At 40.4% G+C, this 16,453-nt stretch overlaps 1 protein-coding gene across 1 annotated transcript; it reads right to left on the minus strand.

Moving 5' to 3' along the window:
- Window positions 1–179: 179 nt before the first annotated feature.
- On the minus strand, window positions 180–5,875 carry LOC121372216 (glycine N-acyltransferase-like). The gene is made up of 5 exons (XM_041498501.1): window positions 5,768–5,875; window positions 4,466–4,582; window positions 3,343–3,454; window positions 2,804–2,918; window positions 180–1,375 (listed from the first exon to the last, which is right to left on the minus strand). The coding sequence occupies exons 1-5, from the start codon at window positions 5,843–5,845 to the stop codon at window positions 931–933; spliced, it is 867 nt and encodes a 288-aa protein (XP_041354435.1). The 5' UTR covers window positions 5,846–5,875; the 3' UTR covers window positions 180–930.
- Window positions 5,876–16,453: the final 10,578 nt, after the last annotated feature.

The raw sequence follows: 16,453 nt of genomic DNA on the forward strand, positions 1-16,453 counted from the left end.
ATCTGGGCTGTCTGTCCAGAACAGTGGGTTAATTGTTAGTGAGAGAAGACATTAAATAATTAACTGCTAGTTATTTGTAACCTAATATCCATGAAGGAAATATTGCTGGAAATGGTTCCAAACTCACCGTATGGCAGTAAAAACAAATCAACTCAGATATGTATAAATGACAAGTCAAACTTGTTAAAGCATCTTTTTTATTATTACCATAAATTCCCGTTTAACAACTCTGTATAGAACGTAAGGTAAATAATCGTAAATGTTTAACAACGATGATAAACAACATCTGATTTAATAACTGACAATGAATATAAAACCTACATAAAGAACACACATTGGACTAGTACTATTCATGTACCCACTGTAAAATTATTTTATTTGTTCGGAGAACTAACTTCAATACCCACTTGTTCCAGACCTATAACTGAAATCACAATCCGGAATAGTTAAACTGATTAACAAGATTCTTCAGTATCATAACCATTATCAGCCATTAACAAGTACACGTGTGCCCAAGGCAACGTGCTTGAACCTTAATATGACATAAGCACGAAAATAAAGTTAAAATGAAGGAATGCAACTTAATATCAGCCCTGCAACCAGATGATAAACTCTGCATTGTAGTCTACTCTGTGTGTCTAATAGTTTTTATAGTCACATGGTATCGCAATTTGGAGGGGGGGGGGGGGGGTAAAATGTTTAAGATCGAAACATCAGAGGCAAATAAATACACATGTTAAATAATTTTAATTTTAATAACACACAAGATCTTACTTTTTGAGTATAACTGTTTCAGCATCAAAAGATTATGTATAATAACCAGAACATTAAAAAAAAAAACAGTTAGTAGACTTCATTACATGGTTCAGCTCTAATCACTTTTAGTTGCAGGACTGAATTAATAATATATTCACGACGCGTGCTTTCCCATTAAACACAACAGGTGTTCCCACCACACTTTTGTCCTTTTGGAGTAACAGACAACCACGAGATGGTCATATCCGGGATGACCTTGAAACCCAGGCCCTCGTGAAACTTTCTTGAGACTTGGTTATCCTGATCAATACAAACGCTGGGCTTGTCTCCATTTTGTACGTAAGCGTCCGCCAACTGCGACATGATAACCTTCCCATACCCTCGCTTCCTGAACTCGGGCCAAACAAACAGCATCCCCATAGTGCCGTACGGCTGTCCACAGGCGTAGCCGATTAGGGTGTGGTCTTTGTCGTATAGACATCGAGATGGGAAAGACTCGATGAGAGTCTTGATGTAGGCCCCGGCACCGCATGCGCTGTATTCCCAGTTCTTGGTCACAATCTCCACAGTTTCTGGCGAGGAGTCCAGAGGTTTTAAAGTCATGCCATCGGGAATTGGTCTGAAAAGAAATAGGAGGAGGAGGGGTTAAAAAAAAAGTACGCTTTTGAAAATACTCATAATAGTGAACGGCTCCTAAACTCAGTTTTGTTTACTATAATTCGAATCTTAATTAAAACTTGTAGAGAGAGAGGGGGGGGGGGGGGGGGGGGGGGGGGGAGGAGCAGCAGCAGCAGAATGGTATAGTAAAGGGTATTTGGGGAAAACGCATATAATCTGAACCACAAAACCGTAACACCCGATGAGGAAAGATGTATCTCCGAACAATGCAAAGTCGAATGGGAATTTGGAAAAATAGTGGATGATTCCATGAATATTTATCCAGTCTAAAGGAGGACAGCCACTCCCGAGAAGATTCTTTACTGGAGATTTCACTCCTCTTACATCGCCACAAAGAGGACTGCCATTCCCAGACTAGTTTACTCAATCAAAACTAGCACCGGTCAGAGCCGGTTAGAATACCTTCAGCTGTGGTGACATGCACTCATAACAGTGATGATATCAGGTGTACGCGAAAGGTGACCCAACGGTGGCACCCGTCATGAGTACTGCCACAACAGATACCCTGCTGCTAATATAATAATGTAGCGGGTTTCTTCTAAAACTGTATTAGAATTATCATTGTTTACATTCAATAGCCGATGATTAATTAATTAATATGCTTTAATGGTGTAGTTAAACAAAATAAACTGTAACTGGTATATTCGTAGTAAGCCTACATATGAATGAGGAAAAAAGGGACAGTATTTGTTGGTAGGATTCAGTTCGCCGTCTGTCCCAACCCGCTCATGGGATTTCGCGTGCTCTAGAAGATCTGAATAAAGGTCTAGTATACCGCTTAAACATCAGATTACGGCTGTGGTTTAAGAAAGTTTAAACATACCTTTTTGGTCGTTTTATATACCGTATAGACACCACACGATACGAGGAAGGAAATGTTTTATTTAACGACTCACGCAACACATTTTATTTACGGTTATATGGCGTCGGACATATGGTTAAGGACCACACAGATATTGAGGGAGAAAACCCGCTGTCGCTACTTCATGGGCTATTCTTTTTCGATTAGCAGCAAGGGATTTTTTTATATGCATCGTCCCACAGACAGGATAGTACATACCACGGCCTTTGTAACACCAGTTGTGGTCCACTGGTTGGAACGAGAAATAGCCCAATGGGTCCACCGACGGGGATCGATCCCAGACCGACCGCGCATCGAGCGTGCGCTTTACCACTGGGCTACGTCCCGCCCCTCCACACGATACGAGTGTCTCGCACGAGAATATTACATGTAGATGATTGTGACATGACAACATTACTATTTCATCGGTTGCTATGCAATCGGCATTGTCGTATGAGGCACTCGTATTGTGTGGCCTCGACTTTAGGCCCATCAATCCTTCGTAAAAGTATTGGAAACATCACATACACGACAACCAAAGAGCTGGAGTCAGCCTGCAACCAATCACAATCGTTGTCATCAACCGTGGAACCGTTCTCTCTGGCTGTTTCCTTGATGACATCGCACAAATGTATCGTTACGGCTGAAACAGAATCCAAAACCGAAAATCTTAAGTGCAAAAAAATACAAATATCACAGATGGATCAAATTAAAATTTAGAATAAAAGTCAGTATCACGAAGAAATTGCAATAAAAGTTCTGGATAAAATCGAAAGGATTCCAGCACATTTCTTTGACAAAAAATCTTTTCTCGTTTCATTCAGATGATTACACTCCACCAAATTTTGTATCAAGTCAAAGCTTTGTTGTTGTTGCTGTTTGGATAGTGTGGGTGGGTTGGTTGGCGTGTAACTGCATATATATATATAGACACACACACACACACACACATAATAAAATGTTACTGCGTGTTCCTATAATATAAGAATTAAGATTTATTCAAGTTGGTAAAAACAGTGGCCTATTGGAATTCTTGGGAATATATATTTTCCGATATCTAGACAGACCTCCAAAAATTATGCGTTTAGACCAATCCAAAAAATCTGGTAGGCTCAAAATCTTTTTCAAAACTGTCTCATCTTTACTGTAGACACTGCATACGTTGTTGATGTATAGACTCTAAAAAGAAGAGAGGAAAAAAATCTAAACACATTACTGTGAGACAAAATGTTCATCACCCCTTCATGTTAACTTCTGTGTAATTCAAATGATACATTAGAATCAATGTCTTGTCTGTTTTTAAATTACTGCGCATAATTCTTAAACTGGGTGGGGGACAAAATAATACCGGTAATGATTAATACTGATACATGTATGCTTTCATTAGGATTTTGTATTGTGGGACTGATGTTGCGAACATGCGACTATATGAAAGGGGGGGGGGGGGGGGGGGGGGGCATTCGGCTGCTTATAATGAACATGTATATTATTTAGGCCTACTCAATAGTCACCAGCCGATAATATCTATGCAACAACCATAATATACATGTACTTTCAGTAATGCAGGCCTGTAGGAACGATATCTGGAGTGGGGTCACAATCTCTAGTGGGGGAAGCCGTATTTTTACCTTTATTTAAATAGAAAGAAGAAAGAAAGAAATGTTTTATTTAACGACGCACTCAACACGTTTTATTTATGGTTGTATGGGTCGAACATATGATGAAAGACCACACAGATATTGAGGTAGGAAACTCGCTGTCTGTTTTCGATTAGCAGCAAGGGATCTTTTATATGCACCATCTCATAGACAATATAGCACATACCACGGCCTTTGATGTACCAGTCGTGGTGCATTGGCTGGAGCGAGAATTAGCCCAATGGGCCCACTGACGGGGATCGATCCCAAACCGACCGCGCATCAAGCGAGCGCTTTACCACTGGGATACGTCTCGTCCTTATTTAAATAGAGGACAAAAAAAACCCGTACATTTTCATCCTTGAACAAGAGCCCACACCCCATATTCGGTTCTTACGGGCCTGTAAACTGAAAACAATCACGATTAAATGGAGATACAATACACTACATTAATTATTTTTTACGGTGCATTGTAAGGACAAATTATATATAATTTACACAACTATTGGTTACACATCACATGACAATTGAGAAAAAAAAGAAGAAGACGAACCTTCGTTTTAGTTGGATCTGCCTTAGAAACGACCACGTTAAAGTCTGGCCACTGATCAACAAAGAAGTCAAAACCAGGCCATTTCCCCGAAAGGTTTGCTTTCAGTTCACCATACACCTGCGGCAAAACAGTAATAAATGTGATAACTAGTATGGATGGATGGATGGATGGGTGGAGAGAGAGAGAGAGAGAGAGAGAGAGAGAGAGAGAGAGAGAGAGAGAGAGAGAGAGAGAGAGAATGTGTGTGTGTGTGTGTGTGTGTGTGTGTGTGTGTCCCTTGGTCAGTAAACAAGAATAATATAGCATAAGAAATAGCATATTTATGGTAAAGAACAAAAAAATGCACATCACTGTTTATTATTATTGATATTATTATTAGTACTAGATGTAACCCGTGCTACCTAAGGCCGCCGTGTATATAAGCACTTCTACGTTAAGTGACAAAGATAGCAGATCCATTGCGATGGTATTTATGGGATTAATCTTTTCGCACAATTTTTAGTGTGACGTGTGTACGATAGTCGACTGTATCTAAGCTAAGCTAAGCTAAGTGCGAATAGGCATACAGGCTCCCATTTTTGTAGGGAGGCAGGCTGGCTTTTGCCCGAATTAAACGAAAATACCCGAATCTGGATAAGAACATTTATTCATATTAGCATTACTACCAAACAGCTATATAGGGTTTCAACCGAATCACTACGCATTTTTTACAAATAATGTTGAGGGTAGAATGGTGGAAATGCATTGGAAAAAGGTCTCAGGTTAGCACATTTTGCCCGAATATCTGTATCATATTTTGCCCGAATTAGAAATTTAGCTCCAGCACTAGGAGCTGACCAACACTCCCTCCCACCTGCCCCAGGTCTCGTACGCTTATGTAAGTGCGGCGTCGGGTAAGCATAAAGAAGCGATCAGAAAGATCTTGCGTATTATATTGTATTTTCTCTCTCTCTATGGGTGTGTCTCTCACTATCTCTGTCTGTCTATAAATCTCTGTTTCTGTCCGTATCCGTACCTGCCTCTGTCTCTCAAGACACTGGACTAGACGATCTTTTCTGTCGTAGTATTATAAATATTCACGACATAGCGGCTTTAATTCACAGTATCTCGCTTGCAGCGATGTGTTGAAATAGCCTACATCTTTCATGACAGTCGATACCCCGTTCCAGGTCAAACTAAGCGATATCTAGCGACAGGCCTGTGTGTACATAGAAACGCCGTAATGTATGTCAAATAGGTTACTTCTGTTCAACTTAAAACATTCACAAACTACGTTTCTAATTACACCTTCTAATACGTTACCTTTAAAGACCATGGTAAAAATTCTTCCAGACGAGTTAGCAGTTTGGGTAGATCTGCGGTCTTTACAAGTACTGCCATGTCCAGGCTGACCTTGTTTCCGCGCTTCAGGAGCGGTTCTACGATATCGATAAATAATGAGGGAGATAACAGAGATTTGTATTACATCTCGAGTACAAAAGGTTTGAGAGCTAAAATCTTTAGTTAGTGGGATGGGGACCTCCAAATGACCATTCTTAAGTTTTCCAATTGGTGCATTAGTAGGGGGCGCTGCTTAAAGTACCTCCCAAAATCAGGTGGTGGGGTGGGGTACTGCATGACGGAAGGGTGGGGTGGGGTTTGCATGACGGAATTTAGAAAAAAAACATGCTAGATGGAAAGAGTACATTTTTGATGACATGGTGGGGTGATTGCGATGATGTCAATATTTGAAGTCCAAGCAGGAATTTATGCAGTGGGTGATCTAGCCCAAGTACTCTGCCGTTCAAGAGCTTGACGGACGTTTGGACTGTTATCCAAATGTTCGTCTAGCTCTTGAATGGCAGAGTGCTCGGGCTATGGGTGATCTAGACTACGACAAAAGAACTTTCTAGGACGGGGGTTGAGTCATACTCACTCCCCCAAAAAAACTTTATATAAAAAAAGAAAATACACTTGAGCCGGGGTCGACCCCAAACCAACTTCCCGACCCCTACATTCGCTCCTGGATGTGCATGTCAGACTTATCTTCACCACTAGGGTGGTAACGCGTTCATCATCTAGCTGAAGCTCACCGAGAGGTCATGGGTTAACAGGGTCAAAACCCCTCCCTGTTCATGTAAATTGTCTTTTTTCTCAATATATTTTCAGGGGGAGCGCGACTCGACCCCCCCCCCCCCCCCCACACACACACGCACACACACACACACACAATATAGTTCGGTCACCATAGTCTAGACCCCCAGCCCTGCTAAAATTCTTGGTTTAAAGAGGTACATTTTCAAGTTAAAATCTACTGTATATATATTTCTGGATATCTAAATCTAAATGCAATACATGTATATTAATTTATTAAATTATAATTATATATTTAGAATAGGCAGTTAATGGTTTGTTTGATTGTTTGTTGTTGTTGTGGGTTTTTTTTACCAGCAACATATTTAAAGCTGCAATCACAGTGACGCCTTTCAAACATATACGTAACAAAGAAAGACAAAGAGAAGAAAAATCATTTAAATGGGTGATTTTTCCTGCCAGTACTGGCTCCAACCCAGAATACGGGGACCACTAGGTTCAGTGGGGCCATGTACACAGAGTTCACCCACTTCTCGGGCGTGATTAAGGGTGTGTCGTCCCACATGGGGGACGATTACCCGGCATACACTGAAGGTTGATTGTACCCTGGGCTCGGGTGATACCAAGATAGCTCGACTGACATTAAGCATGGAGACCGGCCTCGGTGGCGTTGTGGCAGGCTATCGGTCTACAGGCTGGTAGGTACTGGGTTCGGATCCCAGTCGAGGCATGGGATTTTTAATCCAGATACAGAATCCAAACCCTAAGTCAGTGCTCCGCAAGGCTCAATGGGTAGGTGTAAACCACTTGCACCGACCAGTGATCCATAACTGGTTCAACAAAGGCCATGGTTTGTGCTATCCTGCCTGTGGGAAGCGCAAATAAAAGATCCCTTGCTGCTAATTGGAAGAGTAGCCCATGTAGTGGCGACAGCGGGTTTCCTCTCAAAATCTGTGTGGTCCTTAACCATATGTCTGACGCCATATAACCGTAAATAAAATGTGTTGAGTGTGTCGTTAAATAAAACATTTCTTTCTTTCTTTCTTAAGCATGGAGTATGGCCCTGTCAAGTAGTCTGCTGCTTTACCATTCATCTCATCATCATCCATGTTTGTAATATCTAAAAACAAAAAATGTCTCTGTCTTCCTGTTAAATGTTTGTGGCGTTTAAAATAAAAAGAAGAGGAAAAATAAGAAATTTTGTTTTATTTAATGCACTCAACACATTTTATCTATAGTTGCTTATAAGCACTGGTCATCTGTATAGTCATAAACATATTACCATTATTTAGGTCAAATATAAAGTTTGTTTTGTTTACTGACACCACCAGAGCACACTGATTTATTAATCATCAGCTATTGGATGTCAAACAGTTGGTAATTTTTACATAGTCTTAGAGGAAACCTGCTATATTTTTCCATTAGTAGCAAGAGATCTTTCATATGCACCATCCTACAGACAGGATAGTCATCACGGCCTTGATATTCCAGTTGTGATGCACTGGCTGGAACAAGAAATAACTCAATGGGCTCAGCTACAGAAATTAATCCCAAACCGACTGTGTCAAGCGAGCACTTAACCACTGGGCTACGCCCCACTCCTTAGGCCAAATACATGTATATGCCATTAACGAGTATATTAGAAGTGTAGAGCTGTACTGGAGGGAGAAAATTATAAAATATAGGACCCATTTTAGTTTAGAACTGATCCCCATCAGTAGGCCCATTGCGCTATATCTCGTGCACCACAACTGGAGTAACAAACTTGAAAGGCTGTGGTATGTATTATCCTGTCTGGAATATATACTCTTCAAAAGAAGAAACGCAAAACCACATTGTCGTAACATTTGGAGAATTGATTTAATTATTGAATGGTGAGTCCGATAATTACCAAATGTTGCAGGATTGTTCACAATTCACTCTAGTCCATTGTGAGTAAGTGATAGGACACACCACCAAGGTCAAGGTCATCTGGAGTCAATACCGGGTGTGGCCTCCGCGTGTGTTGACAACTGCCTGGCACCGCCTGCCCATTGAAGCAACCAGATTACGGATGACGTCCCGGGGGATGGTGGCCCACTCGGCCTGCAAGGCTGCTGCCAGCTCGGGCAGGGTCTGGGGCTGTGGTTGTCGCTGTCGGAGGCGTCGGTCCAACTCGTCCCATAGATGCTCAATTGGGTTCAAATCCGGTGATATCGATGGTCAAGGAAGGACATTAATGTTGTTGTTCTGTAGGAAAGCCGTTGTGAGACGTGCTGTGTGAGGCCTGGCGTTGTCATGTTGGAACACTGCGTTGGCGTTGGCCATAACTGGAACGATGTGTGGCCGGAGGATCTGGTCAATGTAGCCCTGTGCATTCAGGTTGCCCTGCACGTGGACCAGGTCAGTTCTGCCAGTGTGTGAGATGGCTGCCCACACCATGACACTACCCTCGCCGAATCTGTCCACTTCCTGCACGCAGTTTGCCGCATAACGTTCACCACGACGCCTATACACGCGACATCTTCCATCATGACGTCGGAGCAGAAATCGGGACTCGTCACTGAACCACACCTGTCTCCATCGCAGTTGAGGCCATTGTCGATGAATCTGGCACCACTGCAGTCGGAGTCGACGGTGTTGTGGTGTTAAGATGACACCTCGAACTGGACGTCTGGCACGAATTCCTACCTCACGTAGGCGGTTCCGTACGGTCTGGTCGGATATCCTGCGCAAACCTGGTATTGCTGCGGCTGTGGAGGTGGCAGTAGTCAATAGTTCCCGAAGGTGGCGTACCCGGATGTAGCGGTCCTGCCCGGGGGTAGTGACCCGTGGTCGACCGGATCTAGGGAGGTCACGTGTTGATCCATGTTGCTGGTAACGGTCCCACAGTCTGGAGATGGTGCTTGGGGACACATGGAATGCCCTGGCAACGGCCGTTCTGGATTCGCCTGCGTCTAGTCGGCCGATGGCATTGTTTCTCTGCGGTTCACTGAGACGTGGCATGTCCTGGATTGTCAACTGTCGGCCAGATACAGAGGCCAGGCAAGCGAACACCCTGCACTTTTATACTGTCGGTGTTCATGTTGCACGTGCAGACAACGCACGTGCAGTGGTGACATGGTTTGCACGTGGCTGCGTTTTTGCGAATATTCACATTTTGGAACTTTATTGTACAGTAGCTGCGTTTTATCGAATGTAACCGTGGGAATGTGTTTGGGACATGCAATGACCTTATATTCACAAAGCATGAACCAGTAGGAAACATAAAATCGGAGTTATAACCCATTTGTACCCTTTTGCGTTTCTTTTTTTGAAGAGTATATATTAGATTTTTTATTGCAAAGCAATCAATTTGACACTCTACTAAAACCTTTCAGGTGAGTGTGGAGGGGAGTGGGAGTGATCTCTCGCCTTTCCTGGTGAAGGCCGACTTGTAATTGTATGTCTTACTCTTAACTCAGGTGGATCCTGAATCCTGGTGAAGGCCGACTTGTAATGGTATTACTCTAACTTGGGTGGATCCTGAATCCTAGTGAAGGCCGACTTGTAATTATAGGTCTTACTCTTAACTCAGGTGGATCCTGAATCCTGGTGAAGGCCGACTTGTAATGGTATTACTCTAACTCGGGTGGATCCTGAATCCTGGTGAAGGCCCAACTTGTTATTGTATTACTCTAACTCGGGTGGATCCTGAATCCTAGTGAAGGCCGACTTGTAATTGTATTACTCTAACTCGGGTGGATCCTGAATCCTGGTGAAGGCCGACTTGTAATTGTATTACTAACTCTGGTGGATCCTGAATCCTGGTGAAGGCCGACTTGTAATTGTATTACTCTAACTCGGGTGGATCGTGAATCCTAATGAAGGCTGACTTGTAATTGTATTACTCTAACTCAGGTGGATCGTGAATCCTAATGAAGGTCGACTTGTAATTGTATTACTTTAACTCAGGTGGATCCTGAATCCTAATGAATGCAGACTTGTAATTGTATTACTCTAACTCGGGTGGATCCTGAATGCTAGTGAAGGCCAACTTGTAATTGTGTGTCTCACTCTAACTCAGGTGGACCCTGAATCCTGGTGAAGGCCGACTTGTAATTGTATATCTTATTCTAACTCGGGTGGATCGTGAATCCTGGTGAAGGCCAACTTGTAATTGTATTACTCGGTAGATCCCGAATCCTGGTGAAGGCCAACTTGTAATTATATTACTCTAACTCGGGTGGATCGTGAATCCTAGTGAAGGCCGACTTGTAATTGTATTACTCAACTCGGGTGGATCGTGAATCCTGGTGAAGGCCGACTTGTAATTGTATTACTCTAACTCGGGTGGATCGTGAATCCTGGTGAAGGCCGACTTGTAATTGTATTACTCTAACTCGGGTGGATCGTGAATCCTGGTGAAGGCCGACTTGTAATTGTATTACTCTGTTGGGTGGATAGTGAATCCTGGTGAAGGCCGACTTGTAATTAACTCAGGTGGATCCTGAGTTTTATTTTAGAAAAGATATAACTCAAAATAATACTCAGGGGCGTGTGCAGGTAATTTTGCAGGAGGGGGGGTGTCGAGGTGTCTTGTGAAGCTGAGCTGCTTTCTGACAAAAAAAATTCGTCTTGAGCAGGGGTCCCCCCCCCCCCCCCCCCCCCCACACACACACGCGCCTGATACTTGCTGGGCTGTCAGTTTTCTATAAATGATGGGAAGTGTAGGGAAATAGAATTGGCATTTGCAGTGGCTTGGGACAATGTGTAAAACACCTGAGAATCACCTCTGGTTCTGGATTATATCTGTAAATACAATAACACAGGTGCTTTTGTTTTGTCAACATTTTATTAAAGACCAATGTTGCCAAAGCATTCCCAAAATATTTATACATATATAAATATCTTTATATCATAAATGTATTAGCAACATCATACATAATAAATAAGGCAAAACAAAACAAGTGATTTATCATGTAGTTTAAATTTAATTATAATAAATACATTTTGTTCAGGAAAATAGTTCCACATGTGCACCTATACATGTATGTATGTGTAGAGAATAACACTTAATTGGACCAACCATCTCAATTTACGAAGATGTAGTGAGTATTCAACTTAAAGAAATCAAGTGCCCCACATGTGCTAGACTGAGTAAATGTAACTTACATTATGCTTACAAATGAATAATAAAAACCATGAACAAAATATTATGTATGTACATGTGATACAACCGGCCTTGGAGGTGTCTTGGTTAAGCCATCGAATATATGGTAAGTACTGGGTTCTCAGCCCGGTACCAGCTCCCACTCCGAGCAAGTTTTTAATGACTCAATGGGTAGGTGAAAGACCACTACACCGACTCAACTTCTCTCTCACTAACCACCAACAACTAACCCACTCTCCTGGACAGGCAGCCCAAATAACTGAGGTGTGTGCCCAGGACAGTGTGCTTGAACCTTAATTGGATATAAGCACAAAAATAAATTGAAATAAATAAATGTGATACAATTAAACATAGACTTAACTAGGTTTTTGCCAGAAGGTACATGTAGGCCTATGATGGGTAAAATTACTTACCCTAAAATACTGGAATTAATGGATATATTTTTTGTAATTATTAGATAGATCATATAAGAGAAGTGCTGTTAAATTCATATTGTAGCTATGGCAACTGCCATCGGAAAATCACCTGACTTATAGCAATTTATATTGTGGCTATAACTGCCATCAGAAAATCCCCTGACCTATAGCAATTTATATTGTAGCTATAGCAACTGCCATCGGAAAATCCCCTGACCTATACCAGTTCATATTTTAGCTGTGGCAACTGCCATTGGAGAATCCCCTGACCTATACCAATTCATACTGTATCTGTGGCAACTGCCATCGGAAAAATCCCTGACCTATAGCAATTCATATTGTAGCTATGGCAACTGCCATTGGAGAATCCCCTGACCAATACCAATTCATACTGTAGCTGTGGCAACTGCCATCGGAGAAATCTCTGACCTATAGCAATTCATATTGTAGCTATGGCAACTGCCATCGGAAAATCCCCTGACCTATACCAATTCATATTGTAGCTATGGCAACTGCCATCAGAGAATCCCTGACCTATACCAATTCATATTGTAGCTATGGCAACTGCCTTTGTTGAATCCTGACCTATAGGAATTCATATTGTAGCTATGGCAACTTAAACGTTGAATCCCGATCTATAGGAATTCATATTGTAGCTATGGCAACTGCCATCGTTGAATCCCAACCTATAGGAATTCATACTGCAGCTGTGGCAACTACCATCGGTCAATCCCCTGACTTATAGCAATTCATATTGTAGCTATGGCAACTGCCATCGTTGAATCCCCTGACCTATAGCAATTCATATTGTAGCTATGGAAACTGCCATCGGAGAATCGACTAACCTATACCAATTCATATTGTAGCTATGGCAACTGTCACAGGTGAATCCCCTGACCTATAGCAATTCATATTGTAGCTATGGAAATTGCAATCGGTGAATCCTCGGTCCTATAGCAATTGTCATCGGTGAAGCTCCTTACCTATAGCAAATCATATCGTAGCTATGGCAACTGCCATCGGTGCCGATGTTAATATTCTAAAATGTCAACAATGAATGAATAATCAGCCAGATGTGAAAATAAGATGTTGAAAAGAGAAAGTAGCTTAACATTATTTACAAGATATCAATATAATCTATATTATAAGTTGAGAAGACCCATAAATCTAACATATTCCTCCAAGAAAAGAGAAGTATTGGTCAATTTAGTTTATGGACATGCATTTTAAAAATATATACAGTACATGCAGTGGATATCACTTGTTGGAAACAAAATATATTTATAGTGATTTGTGCATACAGGTTTTGCTGAGGGGGGGAGGGGGGGATTCTCTTCTTTTTGGGGGGGGGGGATTGAGCTACATGTAATAGATTCTGTCTTCTTACATCGAGTTCCTAATTAAAGGAAGATTCCTCAGTAGCTATTCCTCTTTGGGTAGAACTTGCTACCCTAAATTGCTTTACAAATAATTTAAACAACTAGCATCAAATTATTTTTGTTCTGAATAACTGGCAATGTTATGTAAGACATGTACCAATGTTCTACATAGAAAGACATCGAAAAGCCAAATTATAGTTAACTACAACAGGAATGGCTTAATTAACATAAAATGGTTTTTAACTGAAAATGGGCATCAGTAGTACAATCAAATGCTTTTCAAATATTATGTACAAAATTTTACGAGGACAAATTATTTCTCGCATTATTGGGTTGCTATGGTAACAAAAATAACAAGTGAGATGAAAAATTCAAACATTGATCACTAATGACACCCAAATAATGGTTTATGGTCAAATGGCTTTTTTTTTTTTTTTTCTATACAAATGTACATATAATGTTTACCATGTGATGTGGTACATGTGTAAATAGAGAATAACTAGCTAATAACATTGAATATATACTTTATCCTGTGAAGTCCAGCCAGTGCACCACGACTGGTATATCAAAGGCCGTGGTATGTGCTATCCTGTCTATGGAATGGTGCATATAAAAGATCCCTTGCTACTAATCGAAAAGAGTAGACCATGAAGTGGTGACAGTGGGTTTCCTCCCTCAATATCTGTGCGGTCCTTAACCATATGTCCGATGCCATATAACCATAAATAAAATGTGTTGAGTGCATTGTTAAATAAACCATTTCCTTCCTTCTTTATCCTGTGGAGATAAGAATGGGAGATTACACGAGGCTCTGCACAGCAGTTTCTCTCATTCGGCCTCAACAGGATAAAGCAGATATCTGACGTCATTAACTCGTTATTATCTTTATCCTGCAGACAATGAAAAATTAAGAGGAAAAGCTATTATTTCTGTTATGTCAGCCACATTGTACGATGACCTAGCGGTCAAATGAGTGATTTTGTAATGTAGGCTGTGTGTGTGACATCACATGAGTGACGTCAAAAGTCATATCCTGCTAGTAGCCGGAATTTGCTTTATCCGTCATCATATTCCGTCAATAGAAATGGTGGTTGGAGGATAAATATGTTTTAAAAGGGCAATGCATACATCAGTAGTAGGTTTAGGAAAAGGCAACAATGTGTTTTATTTACTACCAAAAGAAAATCATAACAATTTATGTTTTATCAAATTCAACATTCTCGGGTACCCAATGACTTTCCTACCCAGAGACTCTAGAATCATAGGTCTCCCATGCATGTATTTGTCTTTTATAAATGTAAACAGATCAATATTTTACATTTCAGTAGTGTGTAAAAGTTTTAAATAAAACCAAATTTCGTACAAAATAAACATGAAGTTTGCAGATCCATTTCCAAAGAAATATAATCTTAATTTGAACAGTTAACAAAATCAATATAAGTTGACAATAAACAAAACTTATCTAGGTATCAAACACAACTACAACACAATATTTGGAATGAATACATTCTGTACATTAAATCATACACAAACAATACCAACAACAAATCCCCTATAGGCATATATATATATTAAAGTAAAGTAAATAAATGACAAATTATGACATGAAAAATATAAATAAATTGCACTTTGCATTATTTAAATGTAAAAGGTCGGAAATAATAATATATCCCGAGACAAAATTAAGTCTTGGTTTCATTAAACAAAATAACACAGTTCTACATAATCCAGTGAGCCATGCTTTTTACTCATGCTGAACATATTAATGATATATATACATGTATATGATTAAATACAGCTAAACTTTTGCAATAGAGCACATTGATTAATTAACAGGCATGTGATTGAAACATTTCTAAAAAATCTGAAAATGATACATGCTTGCCGAAGGCACGTAATTGAGTGCAGAAGGCAAGGAAAATGATGAAAGGAAAAAAAATTTAAGAAGCAGAATTCCGTCAATTAGCGGAAGAATCACATGCCTGAATTAATCATCGGCTATCGGATGTCAAATATTTGTTAGTTCCAAGGAACGTTGCTACATTTTTACATTTGCAGCAAGGGATCTTTATATGCACTTTCCCACAGACAGGACATTGCATGGCCTTTGATAGACCAGTTGTGGGGTTCTGAACGGAGAGGAAGTCCACCGAAGAGGTTTGATCCTACAAGCCAAGCACCTCAGGTCAGCAGTCTACTGACGGCTAAATCCCAGCCAAATTAATATACAGGTACACTGTACTGTTTGCACTTGTAGAATGGTTTACTGTCCTTTTGTTGTAATACAAACAAGTTTTACTTTTACGAAAAACAAACACCCATTTTGTTTTGTAACATACATCTATATTCAAGTTAATTTTGCTCTTCAAATACGCAGTATAATTACCCCAAAGAAGTATGTTTCTGATTTTGATTTTAGTTTTAACTAGAGCACATTGATTTATTAATCATCAGCTATTGGATGTCAAACATTTGGTAATTTTGACAAACAGTCTTAGAGAGGAAACCTGCTACATTTTCCCATTAATATCAAGGGATCTTTTATATGCACTGGCTGGAACGAGAAATAGCCCAATGGGCCACTGACAGGGATCGATCCCAGACCGACTACACATCAGGCAAGCACTTTACCATTGGGCTATGCCCCAACCCTTACTTAACATGTTAGTATCTACCTGATTCAGAATACATAATGATACATGATGTTAATAACCTATGCTAACATACTCGCAATTAAATAAATCAGTGTTCTGAAGTTTTTTTGCAGTAAAATATAAAATTCCTCGCTATGCCAATGCATTATAATAATAATCATATTCTATGGGTAGGCTTCCAAATATATCATATATATTTTATAAAACTCATTTGAGAATTTGGAAACAGGACCCCATATAACAAAAATTGTAAGTTTACATCTGCAACTAGCAGTTATACCAGACAAAAAATTAAATCAGAAGATGAAGCATTTTATGGATAAACAAAAATGAAA

This window comes from Gigantopelta aegis, chromosome 4 (assembly GCF_016097555.1).
Source record: "Gigantopelta aegis isolate Gae_Host chromosome 4, Gae_host_genome, whole genome shotgun sequence".
Classification (NCBI taxonomy): domain Eukaryota; kingdom Metazoa; phylum Mollusca; class Gastropoda; order Neomphalida; family Peltospiridae; genus Gigantopelta; species Gigantopelta aegis.